This window comes from Osmerus eperlanus, chromosome 8 (genome assembly GCF_963692335.1).
Source record: "Osmerus eperlanus chromosome 8, fOsmEpe2.1, whole genome shotgun sequence".
Taxonomy (NCBI): Eukaryota; Metazoa; Chordata; class Actinopteri; order Osmeriformes; family Osmeridae; genus Osmerus; species Osmerus eperlanus.
In genome coordinates, this window is record NC_085025.1 from 18,753,914 (window position 1) to 18,767,055 (window position 13,142).

The following is a 13,142-nucleotide window of genomic DNA, read 5'->3' on the forward strand; positions in this document are numbered from 1 at the left end:
ATGTTTTTTTTTTTTTTCTTTTTTTTTTTTTTTTTAACAAAAAAAAATCCTAGTAAGTCTTTCCAGATCATCTGTAGGATCCTCATCTTTTCTGTTTGTGATCATACACTTTGCTCCAGTCAAGCAACACCCCTCCAGTATTACTGCCATTAAACACCATCAGAAACCTATGCTTTAAGTTTTCTCAACATACCGGTCTGGAGTTCACCCTCTAAGCCTTGATTCAAATCAATAAAAGTAGGTATGTTGGCATTGATAGCTATATTTGCAAATCTCTTAGAAATGTTGCTGAGTCCTCTCATGTCAGGAAATCCCTTTCCTAGCTCCCTCAGCTCAGTCACTGACCATGGGCGATAAAGGTACATAGGCTGTCATACATCAGGACCTGGATATGCACACATAGGGTTCATTGATACCTGGGGGTTCAACTGACAGGCCTTCCTGGTTAACCTCACCCATCATGTTTTGCTGTGATATAAACCTTCTCTTGTAGGTTCTGTTCTGGCTGCACCTGACCCGCTGCTTCCCCTAATAATGCATTTTCCCTGTCTCTGGCTCTCCTCTGCATAGCCACAGCTATAGCAACAACATCATCTTCATTGTAGGTAAATAGGCTACAAATCTTTGGTAGACTCTCTTGTTTCCCTTGAGAATTAGTGCTACCTTCAGCCTGTTTCACAACTACTGACTTCTCACAATTAGTTTTGGCACTGTTAGTCTGTTCAAGCAACTTCATGTTAACATGTTCGAGCAATGTCTTGAGTTCCCTCACTTTATGACTTTGTTCAGTCTGATCATCTTTTCTCTGTCTCAAGACGCTCCGGGTCATTTCTTGCTTCTCTATCAGAATCCGTTTTAGCTTGATCTGATTGTATTTTCTCAAGATAGACAATGCCACGTCGTCTCGTAGCTTCAGTTAACCATATCATAAACATTGGCCAGCTGACAAATTGTTTACACGTCCGACTTTCAAAACCGCTTTTAAACTCTCCTATATATATTTTTTTTTTACATCAAATGTTCACTCCAGCGGAAAACAATGTCTCAGGTCATGATTAATCCACGCATGCCATCTCTCAATGCTTGACACTGCTTGAATTCCATGTAAATCAAATCATATATCGGGCTGGACTAACAACGTCTCTATCGCTCCTGTACTGGAAGCTAGACCATACTGAATTACAAAGTATCTGTAACAAATCTCATAACGGTAGGCTCTTATGATTTACTGCAGCAAGAATCACACAGCACTTTAGAATATAGTCACAAAATCACATGGCACTATAAAACAGTCGCACAATCTCATAGCACTGTAAAACGGTCACAATATTGAAGAATAAAAGAACTACAATATCATGTGGTAGTGAACTACAAATATGGCCTTTTTCAAGCCAAACTATCCTCGCCCTCCGGCGCTCGATCATGGGACGCGCCTACAAAGACCCAACTCTTTGGGAACGCGCATACAATAATTTCCTCAACTCCATAAGTAACAAAATAACCACAATTCGTGCTTAAAAGGGACGAGTTAATTCATAAACTGCCAGTCTATATCTTTCCCTTAGTATTTGATTGTGTCCCTCGCTGATAATTAAATGCCAAGCTTGTCAGTTAAAAGCCTAACTGCCCCTTTACATTGTCAAAGTATCCCTAACTTGTTTAAAACCACTTTACCCTTAAAAGTTGGTCTCTCGCATAAAGCCTGTGACCCTGATACATTATGACCGCCCACCTACTGTGCTTGGTCTTAAGAAAAGCCCAAAACAAAACTTAATACAGTTACAATTCAAACCAAAATAAAAGTCCCACTAAGATCTCTGTTCAAAAGAGAAAAGCCCAACACAAAACTTAATACAGTTACAATTCAACTTAATACAATTCAAACCAACATAAGATGTCTGTTCAACTAAAGTTTTCAGATGTAAACGTGCATTTTAAAAGAAACACATACCTTTCCTTGTTTGGTTCACCCCTGGTCTGCATCTGTAAAACCATACTCTCTGTTATCAGATCCTTTTCCCCAGATCAAGAGTATGGGACGTATTCTCTTAACAGATCCTTTGCCTCAGATCAAGAACACAGATTGTTTTACATACTTTTTCAATACTTCACACGACCAGAGTTCTTGTACGCTATCAGAGTTTGCCAACTCTGACCAAGACAAAGTAAAAATAGCAAGTCAATTAATGACCCAAATTTACTAAACCAAAACTCTAATATTATCTTCCTCCTGTTTAGGCCTAGCAGACTCTGGTCTGCTAAGACCAGGCTCCCAACTGAACGTCACAATAAAAGGTTCTTAAATTGTTTACGTTACCAGCATCGCAGAGGAACAGCAGGCGCACCAAGCATAAAGCAGTCCGTGAATGGGGTTTTGGAAAAGGATCCCCTTACCATTTAGTTTTGTGCACCACGGGTTCTACTTTATACTGGTGCTGCCGTGGGTCTCTCCTGGATCTGGTTCTGCAATCCTGCTGCTCGACAACGCCAATTGATGAAGAAAGTGTTTTGTCCGTCTTCATAAACGGAGTGACTAAGTTCAGTTGAGTTCTGGATTTTAATAAGTATTATCAATCTGCAGATTGGGAGAGAAAACCAGACCTCTGACAATAAATGACCACACAACACCAGGCTTAGGTCTCAATCATGTCTCTCTCAGCTCTGAAAGCCGGAGGACCATCTTTTATAGGGCACAAGAATGTAAACATAGATTGTGACAGTCAGGCAGGAATGACGTTACAACAGTCTCAGAGATAAAGATTCACTGCTCCCAACACATGACAACTCTCACACTAGAGAGTTCATAGTTGGAGCTCTCCTTGTAGTCATGACAAGGACCGTTTAGCCAGTACTTTCTCCTGACCCCGAACATCTATTAACCTGACACATAGACACAATATACTGTTATTAATAGCAAGCTTACATGATAAACGTACTAACTAGTATCCAATGACTAGTTCTATTGATTAGTGATTAGTGTAAGCACACAGGAAATCCCAATTTCTTCCACAGACCGAAAGAACGAGATCGCGAATACAAGCGGCCGAAATGAGTTTTCTCCGCAGGGTGTCCGGGCTCTCCCTTAGAGATAGGGTGAGAAGCTCGGTCATCCGGGAGGGGCTCAGAGTAGAACTGCTGCTCCTCCGCGTCGAGAGGGGCCAGTTGAGGTGGCTCGGGCATCTGATAAGGATGCCTCCTGGACGCCTCCCTGGTGAGGTGTTCTGGGCACGTCCCACTGGGAAGAGGCCCCGGGGAAGACCCAGGACACGCTGGAGGGACTATGTCTCTCGGCTGGCCTGGGAACGCCTCGGGGTCCCCCAGGAAGAGCTGGTGGAAGTGGCCGGGGAGAGGAAAGTCTGGGCCTCCCTGCTTAGGTTGCTGCCCCCGCGACCCGACCCCCGGACAAGCGGAAGATGATGGATGGATGGATGGCATTGACATAAAGGATAAAAAGTCCAATAATAGATATTTTAGACATTTGATATATTGCCCCACAGCTGCTCGATGCAAACATTATTGGAATAACCATTTTGGGAATATCAATTGGAATTTGATTTGGACCTATTATAATAAATATGTTGTTAATAATAAGGTAAATGAAGTATATTTAAAAATTGTCCATTGCATCTACCCAACAAATCACATTTTAAAGAAATATAAATCTGATCTTTCTGAATCCTGCATATTTTTTGGGTGTTTTCACAGAGACGATTGCACATTTGTTTTGTGAATGTTTTATGGAAGATTGTTCTGGATTGATGTGGGGATGTATTTCTTGTATTGTGTGGCTCTAGGATAAAATTACAAAGTACAGATTTTATACTATTAAAGTAATGATTTGGATAAATGCCATGTTTTCATTTTGAATCTTTTAATTTTATTTGGAAAATGTTATATCCATAAATGTAAACGGTCTGAAAGAAAACCAAATATTCACCAATTTAAAAGTGACATGAAATTATATTTTGAAACTATAAAAGGACTGACAAATAAGAAAGCCATCCGGATTTTTACAATGCCTTACAACCTCTTTAATGTAAATCGCATGCGCCCCTTTTTTTCATGTATGTATGTGTACATTTAATGTTTTCAGTGTGTTTTTGTATTTGTACTTGAATAATAAAGTTTTTTGAAAGAAAAAAAAAGAATCAGAGTGTAAGTAGCTAATTTGAATCACGTGTGGTTATGTATAAAACAATTCTGGTGTTTTGAATTGAACAATAAAGTTGACGTTAGCTAGCTAACGTCAACTTTACTGTCAAAATAATTTCACGACACCGGAGTGGTTTTATACATAACCACACGTGATTCACATTAGCTACTTTTACCTATGAGCTACCCTGATTGCCAAACATACAACCAAGTTGAAGACAGAAAGTACTGTTTGTGGGGAATACTGCTTTGGTCGCACTCTTTTTGGTCTTTTGGTGGTCGCAAAAATCTAGAAATCCTTCAAAATGTTGCTCTCAAGAGTGGTTGATGGGGTGAAGGGAATGATGAAGAGTTAGATGGAGCGATGCAGGTGTATTTGGTGGAGGGGTGGAGGATGTGACACTGCGATTGTTATGTTTATTATTGTCTATATATTTTAAATATATCCATATCTGAATAATTAAATTCCCCAGTTTTCCTGGTTTCTTGCCTCTCTCAAACCATTCAAATAGCCTATCTTGTTGCGATCCAGTGACACTTACGCAATAGTATATTTCGTCATCCAATTCGCTAGGTGGCGCTGTCAGATAAAACGAGGGTCCTGAAACTGCGGTCCTGAAACTGCAGCTCTCCGGCTCTGCAGGTACATACTATTGCCCCTGATGGCCATGTTAAGGTTCTAACAGAGGTCAAAGTCTAAAACCAAACACCCTCAACACTTGTTTAAATCATCTCAGAAAGGCTACTTTGTGCAGTTGCATTTTGGATCAGGAGTGGACCTTTTGTTCCTGTGATCAATAGTATGGTATGCAATTGAGTTGTTCTTTCATCTTGATTGGGTATTACAGTAGGTCTACTTTGCATCATGATCTAGGGTTCCATTCTTGTAATACTAAGGCACTCCATGAGAAACAAATCAATCCCTCCTAGATTCTACTTTTCTCATTAGGCAGGCCATATGTTACAGTAGGTCTGTTCTTGGTTATGATACACTTGCCAAGTTTCCTCCTATGGCTCCTTGGGAGTGGTGCTCTGGGAGGTGGTCTCCCAGAAGCTATCTAATGTTCATGTACAGCTCCACATGTGGATTACGTAGCCCCCGCTGAGCTGTTCTCTTAGCACTCATGGAGAATACCAGGGTTCAGTTGATTTCAACTGCTTCTCTCTATGCACTTTTCTCTGACATTTGTCAAAAGCAATTTATGATATCTGCAGTATGTCCCGCTTGCTGTTTTCAGAAATCACCACTAGATGTCAGAATTGGGTTGTCGTTGAAAGGTGGACCCTTCCTGAAGATCCTCCAGCATTTTGCTAATCCTACCCCTCGTGTTACAGAACGCAATAATAGAATGCATATATAATTATAGAAGTATTTTTTATTTTATTTTATTTTGCCTTAGGGTCAATGTACATTCTTGATTTATAAACACACAATAGTATTTAAAACTGAATGTCTATAGCTTTTAATGTACATAAAAGGAAAAGTATATGGACAAGTGAATTGACTTTCTAAACAGAATTTCACATAACCTTTTGCCCTTGTGTGGCAATCGGTGAAGTGCACTGTTGTCCTGTAGGAACCCAGCTGTAGCCTACTTTTGAGTCTTTTTTCAAATAAAACATGATTATTAATTTTTATGTGACAGTAATTTAATAAATGCCTTTTATCAGTGGATAAACACAAATCAGCAGCACAAAGTAATCCCAATTTAATTGATTCTCACGTACATAGAACCATAGCTGTCAGTCCATGCTGAAATCTAAGCGCATACAATGGTTATCAACCTAAAACTGCAATGTCTCTCACGCCCTTTTTCTCGCCCTCTCATTCTCTCTTTGCCTCTCTATCTCTCTTGCTAAACGATACTCGTTCATAGGCTACTCACCTTAGGGTTGATTAATGAACTATTGTACATGACAGTCAACAGACAAATTGAGTAGCCTATTCAGACACCTGCTACTTTACCGTGTCTGGTTCCATTGTCATTTGCTCACCTGATAATTTGTGCATTTGTTTCCACAGTGGCGTGTTACTACAACGATTAACCAACACGGCAGTAGGCCCTACAGTCCCTTGGCACTATGTGACAACTATATAGATCTCTTCTGCTGTGAGAGGTTCTGTCCAACCTCAACGCTGAAGGCTTGCTGTAAACATCATGTGAAATTGATCACCTCTAAAGTCACAGACAGTGCTCGGGGTGCACGGTGGACCTGGCTAGTGCTTTTTGCACGGGGTTTCAGAGTGCGACCCAGGCCATTGGTCACATGGGTATAATTATGCACTGTGCACTCTGCTGCGCGGCGTTCAGTGGGATGCATGCCAGGACACCAGAGAAAAATGTAATGGTTTGTTATGATGACCTTTTGCGTTTCCATTAGTTCATTCTTCTATTTAGCACGACGACCCTGCAGTGCTCAGTGAATGTGATTTACCCCTGTGTACATTGAACCATGGAGTAATTAGGGCCTTAAGCCCTACTCGCAAGAGGCGCGGAAGAGCGACTTTAATCTGCGATGAGGTTATTTTAATGTAAACAAAGAGGCTGTTAATAGACAGACAGTGGGACTGCGACTCCACCACATTTAAAAGCTTCCATTAAAGAATCCCTTTAGATTGTTTAAACGAAGAGACAGCCTAAGGCTAGCGAGGTTAGTCTACCACTCTAATGTCCATCTAACGACCACGTAATGTCTTTATCTACATCCTCTTTTGTGGGGAAAGCAAAAAATCAAAACAATTTTATGACCACAGAAGGGACAAAGACAACATTCTCCACTCTAAACTTTATATAGGCCTACTATCTTTTTTCAGTGAAGTGAAAAAATATTATTCTTTCGAGAAATGACATGGAAAAAAACTAAATGTTAAATCTGGCTGTATAGGCCTACTAGGCAGCCTAAGTGTGGAGAAACTTTCGTTTTCGTAATACAAATAGAATTACCAAATGTATAATTACGTTTTAATAGGAAATAAGCTTTAGGGTTGTTCTGATTTTATTATTTTAATTGTGACAGTCATTGAGAACATTGACAGCCATCGGTCATTGAGAACAATTATAGGCCTATAGGCCTATGGATGATAACTTCAAAGTTTAAATGCAGGGAGTTGAATTCTCAACGTTGGCGTTGAGAATTCGCCTAAAGATTCGCCTAAAGATTCGATAAATAATTTTTCCATCGTTTCCCATGGTGGAAGATAATATTTCTTTTTTTATGTTTCCTGCGTGATGAGTCCTGTCTCCACTGACGGGCATGGTAAGCCTCTCAGGCCGCATCATCCAAGCAGAGTTCATCTTGGCCCGGCCCTTAGAAACAGATCAAAATGATGGGCTCCAAAACCCCAGAAATCAAAACAAACATATAGAGACTCCAATGGTCCTGATGCGTAGATGATTTTACCATATGAGAAAAAAATGAAATAATAATAAACGTTTTTAATTCGCATAGGATCTGTCCAGCGCACATAGCTTCAAACTCCACTTCAGAGTCATATTCATGCCAGGTTGATCTTTAAGACTGAACAGTTAAAAATTGCATGGTTACATACATGATTGGACGCATGATAGGCTGTATTACTTTTAATAAGACAGACATTGTCATAACATTGCCAAAAGTACAATTTCATGCAGCATTAATGCAACCAGATGAATGTAAAAAAACACACATTTGGGCTCACATTAACTGCACAATCTTGTTTTGAATTGACTTGGAATGGACAACTCCCTCAGATCTTTTTTTTCTTCTTTTTTTTTGCAGTGGAAATAGTGGCTCATTGCCATACAGAAGGCCGTGTACAATGGCCCAGGTCCCATTAAATCTGCGAAAGTTCCTTCCTGAGACAAACATTGCCAGAAATAGTCATCTTGGCCTGGTTTTATGTTTCGAAGAGGACAGCAATAATTCTCTGTTATAATAAAATGATATAATAATGAAAATTATTTAATTGAACTGATCCGAGAGCATCTCCTTTGGATAAATTAATGCTAAATTAATGTTATTGGCCAAACTCATTTTTCCTTAACATAATAAGGCTTCCTGAAAATATGACACCAAGCAATCAAGCACAAAATGTGTTGGGTCTCAAAGGGTAGCAAAGACTACTCAAACTTTGTTTTCAACCCACTGAGTAGTCTATTGTGTGACCCATGGTTTCACAAAATCAGACGAACACAATAGTTTCAAAGGTAGGGTTCATTAAAACAGTGTTTTCTTTTACTGGGGGTGGGCAATTCTTTACTTGTGTTGTGACATATCCTGTTTTGCATAAACGATGGGAAATCTAGTATGGTCAGGCTCACAAGAGATGTTAAATGAGAATTACATATTGCATGCGTAAATTTAAAGTAGGCAAACACATGTCTCAAGCGAACGCTGGGTGTACTTTACCACTTTGACAGGTTTTAATGCTACTCTCAAAGGACACAGACACCTTAAATATCTGAGGCGTGCTAACCCGCATCGCGTCTCCTACATCCCCTTCCCTGGATTGTTTTGACTGCATGATCGAGGGCAAAACGTTATATTTAATTTCTAATTTTAACCCGGAAAGGTGTCACTCGAAAACTACGTGATAGGAGGGAGTCAGGGTCAGAGACACGTCCGGATTATGAAGCAAGCCTTATGAATGCAGTATAACGATGCGTTCTGTAGTACTGGTTACAGCACGCGATTTGAGAGAGAGAGAGATAAAGATAAAGAAGTGTGTGTGATAAAGAAGTGTGTGTGTATACACGCGCGTGTCTTCAAGGGCATTTGATTTATTTGATTGGCAATGGAGATGACACTCTTACATGCATAAACATACAGTCATAGCCCACACACATACACACACACACACGCTTATTTTCAGTAAGGTTCAGGGTGCAACTATTGTATTTTAGTGCTGGGAATCGGTTTGCGTGACCTATTTGCTGAAAATGTAATGATTAATAGCTTACACCACTTATATTAAACTAATGGTAGTTTAAACGTAATAGTAATACGTTTGGACATTAATAATAAAACATTATGATTCTTGCATTCACTTATAATAATTACAATATTAGTAGGCCACAAAAAAACGCCCACGCTATGTCATTATTTATTATTAAGATATCAATATTCTTCGTATCATTATTTCAGTAGCCTATAATAGTTTTAGAGTAATGGTATGAAAATCCCCCCCCCCCCCAAATTTGTCATTGTTCAACTCCTCACACTGTGTGACTTTGTCTGTTCTTGTACGGTAAGTCTCAAACCATCTCCTCAGAAGTTAATTATGTTTTCGTTTTAGTGGGGAATAGATTTCCTTTGTTTATTATGAGCATAGGGACGGATTTGCGTCACCGTGCAACTTGCAGGTCGAGATAAAGTTGCACAAATATTGAAAAAGGGAAGTTCCAACAGTCATTATAAAGTTTCCCCCTTTTGCGCCGGAAGAAATAAGGATTTCTGCTGTATCCTAAAATACTAAAACAGGTTCTATTTTTGAACAAATCTAGCAGGCATATCCGCTCATTTAACACGAATCTAGCCCATCAAAAACAGGATGAGCTGAATCTAATAGAAACTCCTTTGAGAAACTCCTAGGCTACCCTGTAGACTTTACGCACATAAAGGCCTGTCTGCATACGCTTGCAATGAATTTACTGGGGATGGGTTTATTATTATGTACAATTTAAATGTAGGCCTAATACAAATGCAATCAGAATACACCCATTCATACATTTCAGAATGTATTCCTACGGATCCTACATTTAAGTGAAATCTGCAATCTAAAGTGGACCGTTTGGCAGTGTTTAAAGGAGTCTGCGTGGTAAACAGCAGCAATGCGAATGGAAATAAACTTGCATTGCAGTTATTTAGAATTGTTACTTATGTGGAGAACATTTAGGTCTGGAGTTTAGGCAACAAAATTAATTTAAATATATGTACTTTGTAGTACTGTATAATTATAAGTCACACATGATTTTCATAAACATGTTAGACTATCTCGATAACACATAGGCCTGCAATTACACATACTCATTTACATAAAACATATCCCACAATGTTTGAGTCAACCAAGACATTGTCAATGTCAATATCAGACGCCAAATCTCCATCGCAAGGGCGTGTTAAACGTGAGGACCAGACCTCCATTGGCTAGGAAGTAACCAATCGCTATCAGAGTTGAAACTTCATTTTGGAACCAACAGGCTATAGTTTGAGAGTTGTGAGAACTATTGCTGGCACCTACTATAAGGACACAACTATCTCTGACTCCTCACCAACGTACATGCCTATTACATTATCTTGACGACTTTGATAAACTAAAGACGTAGAGTCCAGGATGTATACAGCCGGACTAAACCCGTTTTACGCATCAAACTTTAGTCTTTGGTCTGCTTATTGCACGGGGGGTTTTGCAGTGGATACAATGAAGAAACCCTCATTTTGCATTGCAGACATATTGCAGGTTGGGGATACCGAAAACATCCCGGGGTCGTCGGCCCTCATGGCTCATATGGGACACCGTTCTCAGGTTCAGTCCTCCGGGTCTCCGTTGCGTCCTTCTCCGGTTGCTCCAGAGCCCTCACTTTACGGTGCGAGACTGAACCCAGCGTCTCCGTATCACAGACATGGAATACACTTAACTTCTCTCTCAAGAACAGCGCTCAGCTCCCAACAAGCTCCCCCACCTTCAAGTAAAGACCTGAAGTTCGGAATCGATAGGATATTGTCAACAGATTTCGACATAAAAATGAAAGAAACGACATCATTAAGAGGTATGTTTTAATTAGCACTTCGAAATGCAGTCTCTAAAATGAACGAGTCAACCACTTGCCATTATCTAAAAACAGCTAAGATGAACTATTTTCCCTTTCTGTCAGTAAAAGAAAGCATTCAAGAAATCTATCATGCCATGAAGTCACATTCAGGGCCTCTCATTTATTAAATAACTAATGACAAAAGCAAGCACTGGAAATATGTGTAGGCCTTATGGCCTTATTGTATTTACTCTATTAACCCCTTTAATGCAAACACCTACGTTTCCACCATAAAATTGAAAGGCTACATTCGAGCTTCGGTTCATGTTCCTTTAGATTTTGTCAGACATTAATGATAAACAGACGTAGCGGTAATATTTATTGGTTTATCTCTCGCCCTGTGACAGATCTTACATCCATTGTTAGCTCGAACCGTCAGTCAGGGATTCACGTCCCAGTGCAGCCCTCGGCGAGCCACTACTTCGCGTCCATAGACCCTGGGATGAGCGACGCATCCTCCATGATGAGCTCACTAAACAGCGCCAGGCAATCAGGGCAGCATCAGTTTCAGGACACCTTCCCAGGTAGACGTCCTTACGTACAGGGCCTTTTAGACACACAGGGTATAATGGCGTCCAATCAGACAAACAAATTTTCACTACATTAAGATAAGCTTTATTAGTGCCCACATTCGTAAATATTTGGTGCATGGTAGCCTGTCCCCTGTCTAAATGTATCTAATTTGGTGTGTACTGAACAAGTGACCTTTTTCTTCATACTTTATGAAATATAATTACCGTATCCTCTGTGTCTTTCTATTTGTGCAGGTCCATATGCTGTACTTACGAAAGACACAATGCCACAGACATACAAAAGGAAAAGGTCTTGGTCCAGGGCAGTCTTCTCTAACCTGCAGAGAAAGGGACTTGAGAAACGCTTTGAAATACAAAAATATGTGACCAAACCTGACAGAAAACAACTGGCTGCAATGCTTGGACTTACAGACGCACAGGTAAGTTTTTATTGATTTATAATAACCAAGCCGAGTTATACAACTTCATTTCAGAACACCACAATTGCGCATGGCTTTGTAGTCAGAGACAGGAAGTTTCCACTCAAGGATACACCCCACAATTTAGCCTGTAAGCAGTAGCTTACCTTACGCAATGGATACTTCTGAGGAAATGAAAGTCAATTACAACAAATTATTGCAAATAGAGAGGTCACAGAGGTCAAACTTGGTTAAATAATTCATCAAACACACACAAGCACTAGTTTGATTTGCGGAGTAGGCTATGGAAACGTTGATTTATCTGAGATAATTTCACTTCGTACATGTTTAGTCTTTAACTCTTGTCATTACTTTGCAGGTCAAAGTGTGGTTCCAGAACAGGCGTATGAAGTGGAGACATTCTAAAGAAGCACAGGCACAGAAAGACAAGGAGAAGGAGCAGCCAGACAAAACACTAGTAGAGGCAGAGCCCAAAGAACCAGAGGAGTCCGAGTGTGAGAGTGAGGCGAGCGAATCTGAATTCGATGAGGGACAAGAAGACAAGAGTGATGTTGACATCACTGAACATATTAAGACTAGTGTCATCATGACAGGGGCTACCCCAGTGAATACAGTGGAGACAACAATCAATCCTCTCACAGACGCTGTGGCATCATCGCAAATGGTGATGTGAATGGACTTGGTCAATTTTCGTCATTTGATAACGGTAATTTAAGTATTTTTATAATTGAGACAGACATTATTGAAATGCACAGATAGGTTTATGCTGTGCAAAGCATCAGCTATGTGCCTATTTTTAAAGTTCCATAAGAATAACACCTTTTAGGAGCACCATGTGCATGACCCTTTCCTTAAATGAAGGAAATATTCAGTTGTGAATTTTAACCACTTTTTCACATTATGAAAATCTCTGAATATTAAATAATGATGATGTAATTTTCCCTCAAAGCGTTGATGCATATTGTTGTATAATAATATGTCCATAATAATTTGCACTGAAAATATTGTAAATAAAAGGTTTCTTACATTTAAGCCTATGCACAGACCAAACATTTATTTATTTATGTAAATGCAAAATATATATATATATTTTTTGATATAGACATAATATTATTTTTGTAAGTTATGTTATTACTATTATTCAAGCTATGTTTAATAGGCTACTGTAATTGACTTCTCTCCTCTTTTCTCGTTTCCTGTCAGATGGTCTTTGTAGTCTAAATGCATCATTTATGTCTCTAATATTC

At 39.6% G+C, this 13,142-nt stretch overlaps 1 protein-coding gene across 2 annotated transcripts; it reads left to right on the forward strand.

Annotated features, from left to right (window-relative positions):
- Positions 1-10,313: 10,313 nt before the first annotated feature.
- Positions 10,314-12,932, forward strand: hlx1 (H2.0-like homeo box 1 (Drosophila)). Of its 2 annotated transcripts, XM_062468340.1 has the most exons (4): positions 10,314-10,901; positions 11,291-11,467; positions 11,711-11,895; positions 12,254-12,932. In XM_062468340.1, exons 1-4 carry the CDS (start codon positions 10,466-10,468, stop codon positions 12,566-12,568), a joined length of 1,113 nt encoding a protein of 370 aa, XP_062324324.1. In that variant the 5' UTR covers positions 10,314-10,465; the 3' UTR covers positions 12,569-12,932. The 2 variants fall into 2 exon arrangements, with proteins under 2 accessions (XP_062324324.1, XP_062324325.1); XM_062468341.1 differs by lacking the exon at positions 11,291-11,467.
- Positions 12,933-13,142: the final 210 nt, after the last annotated feature.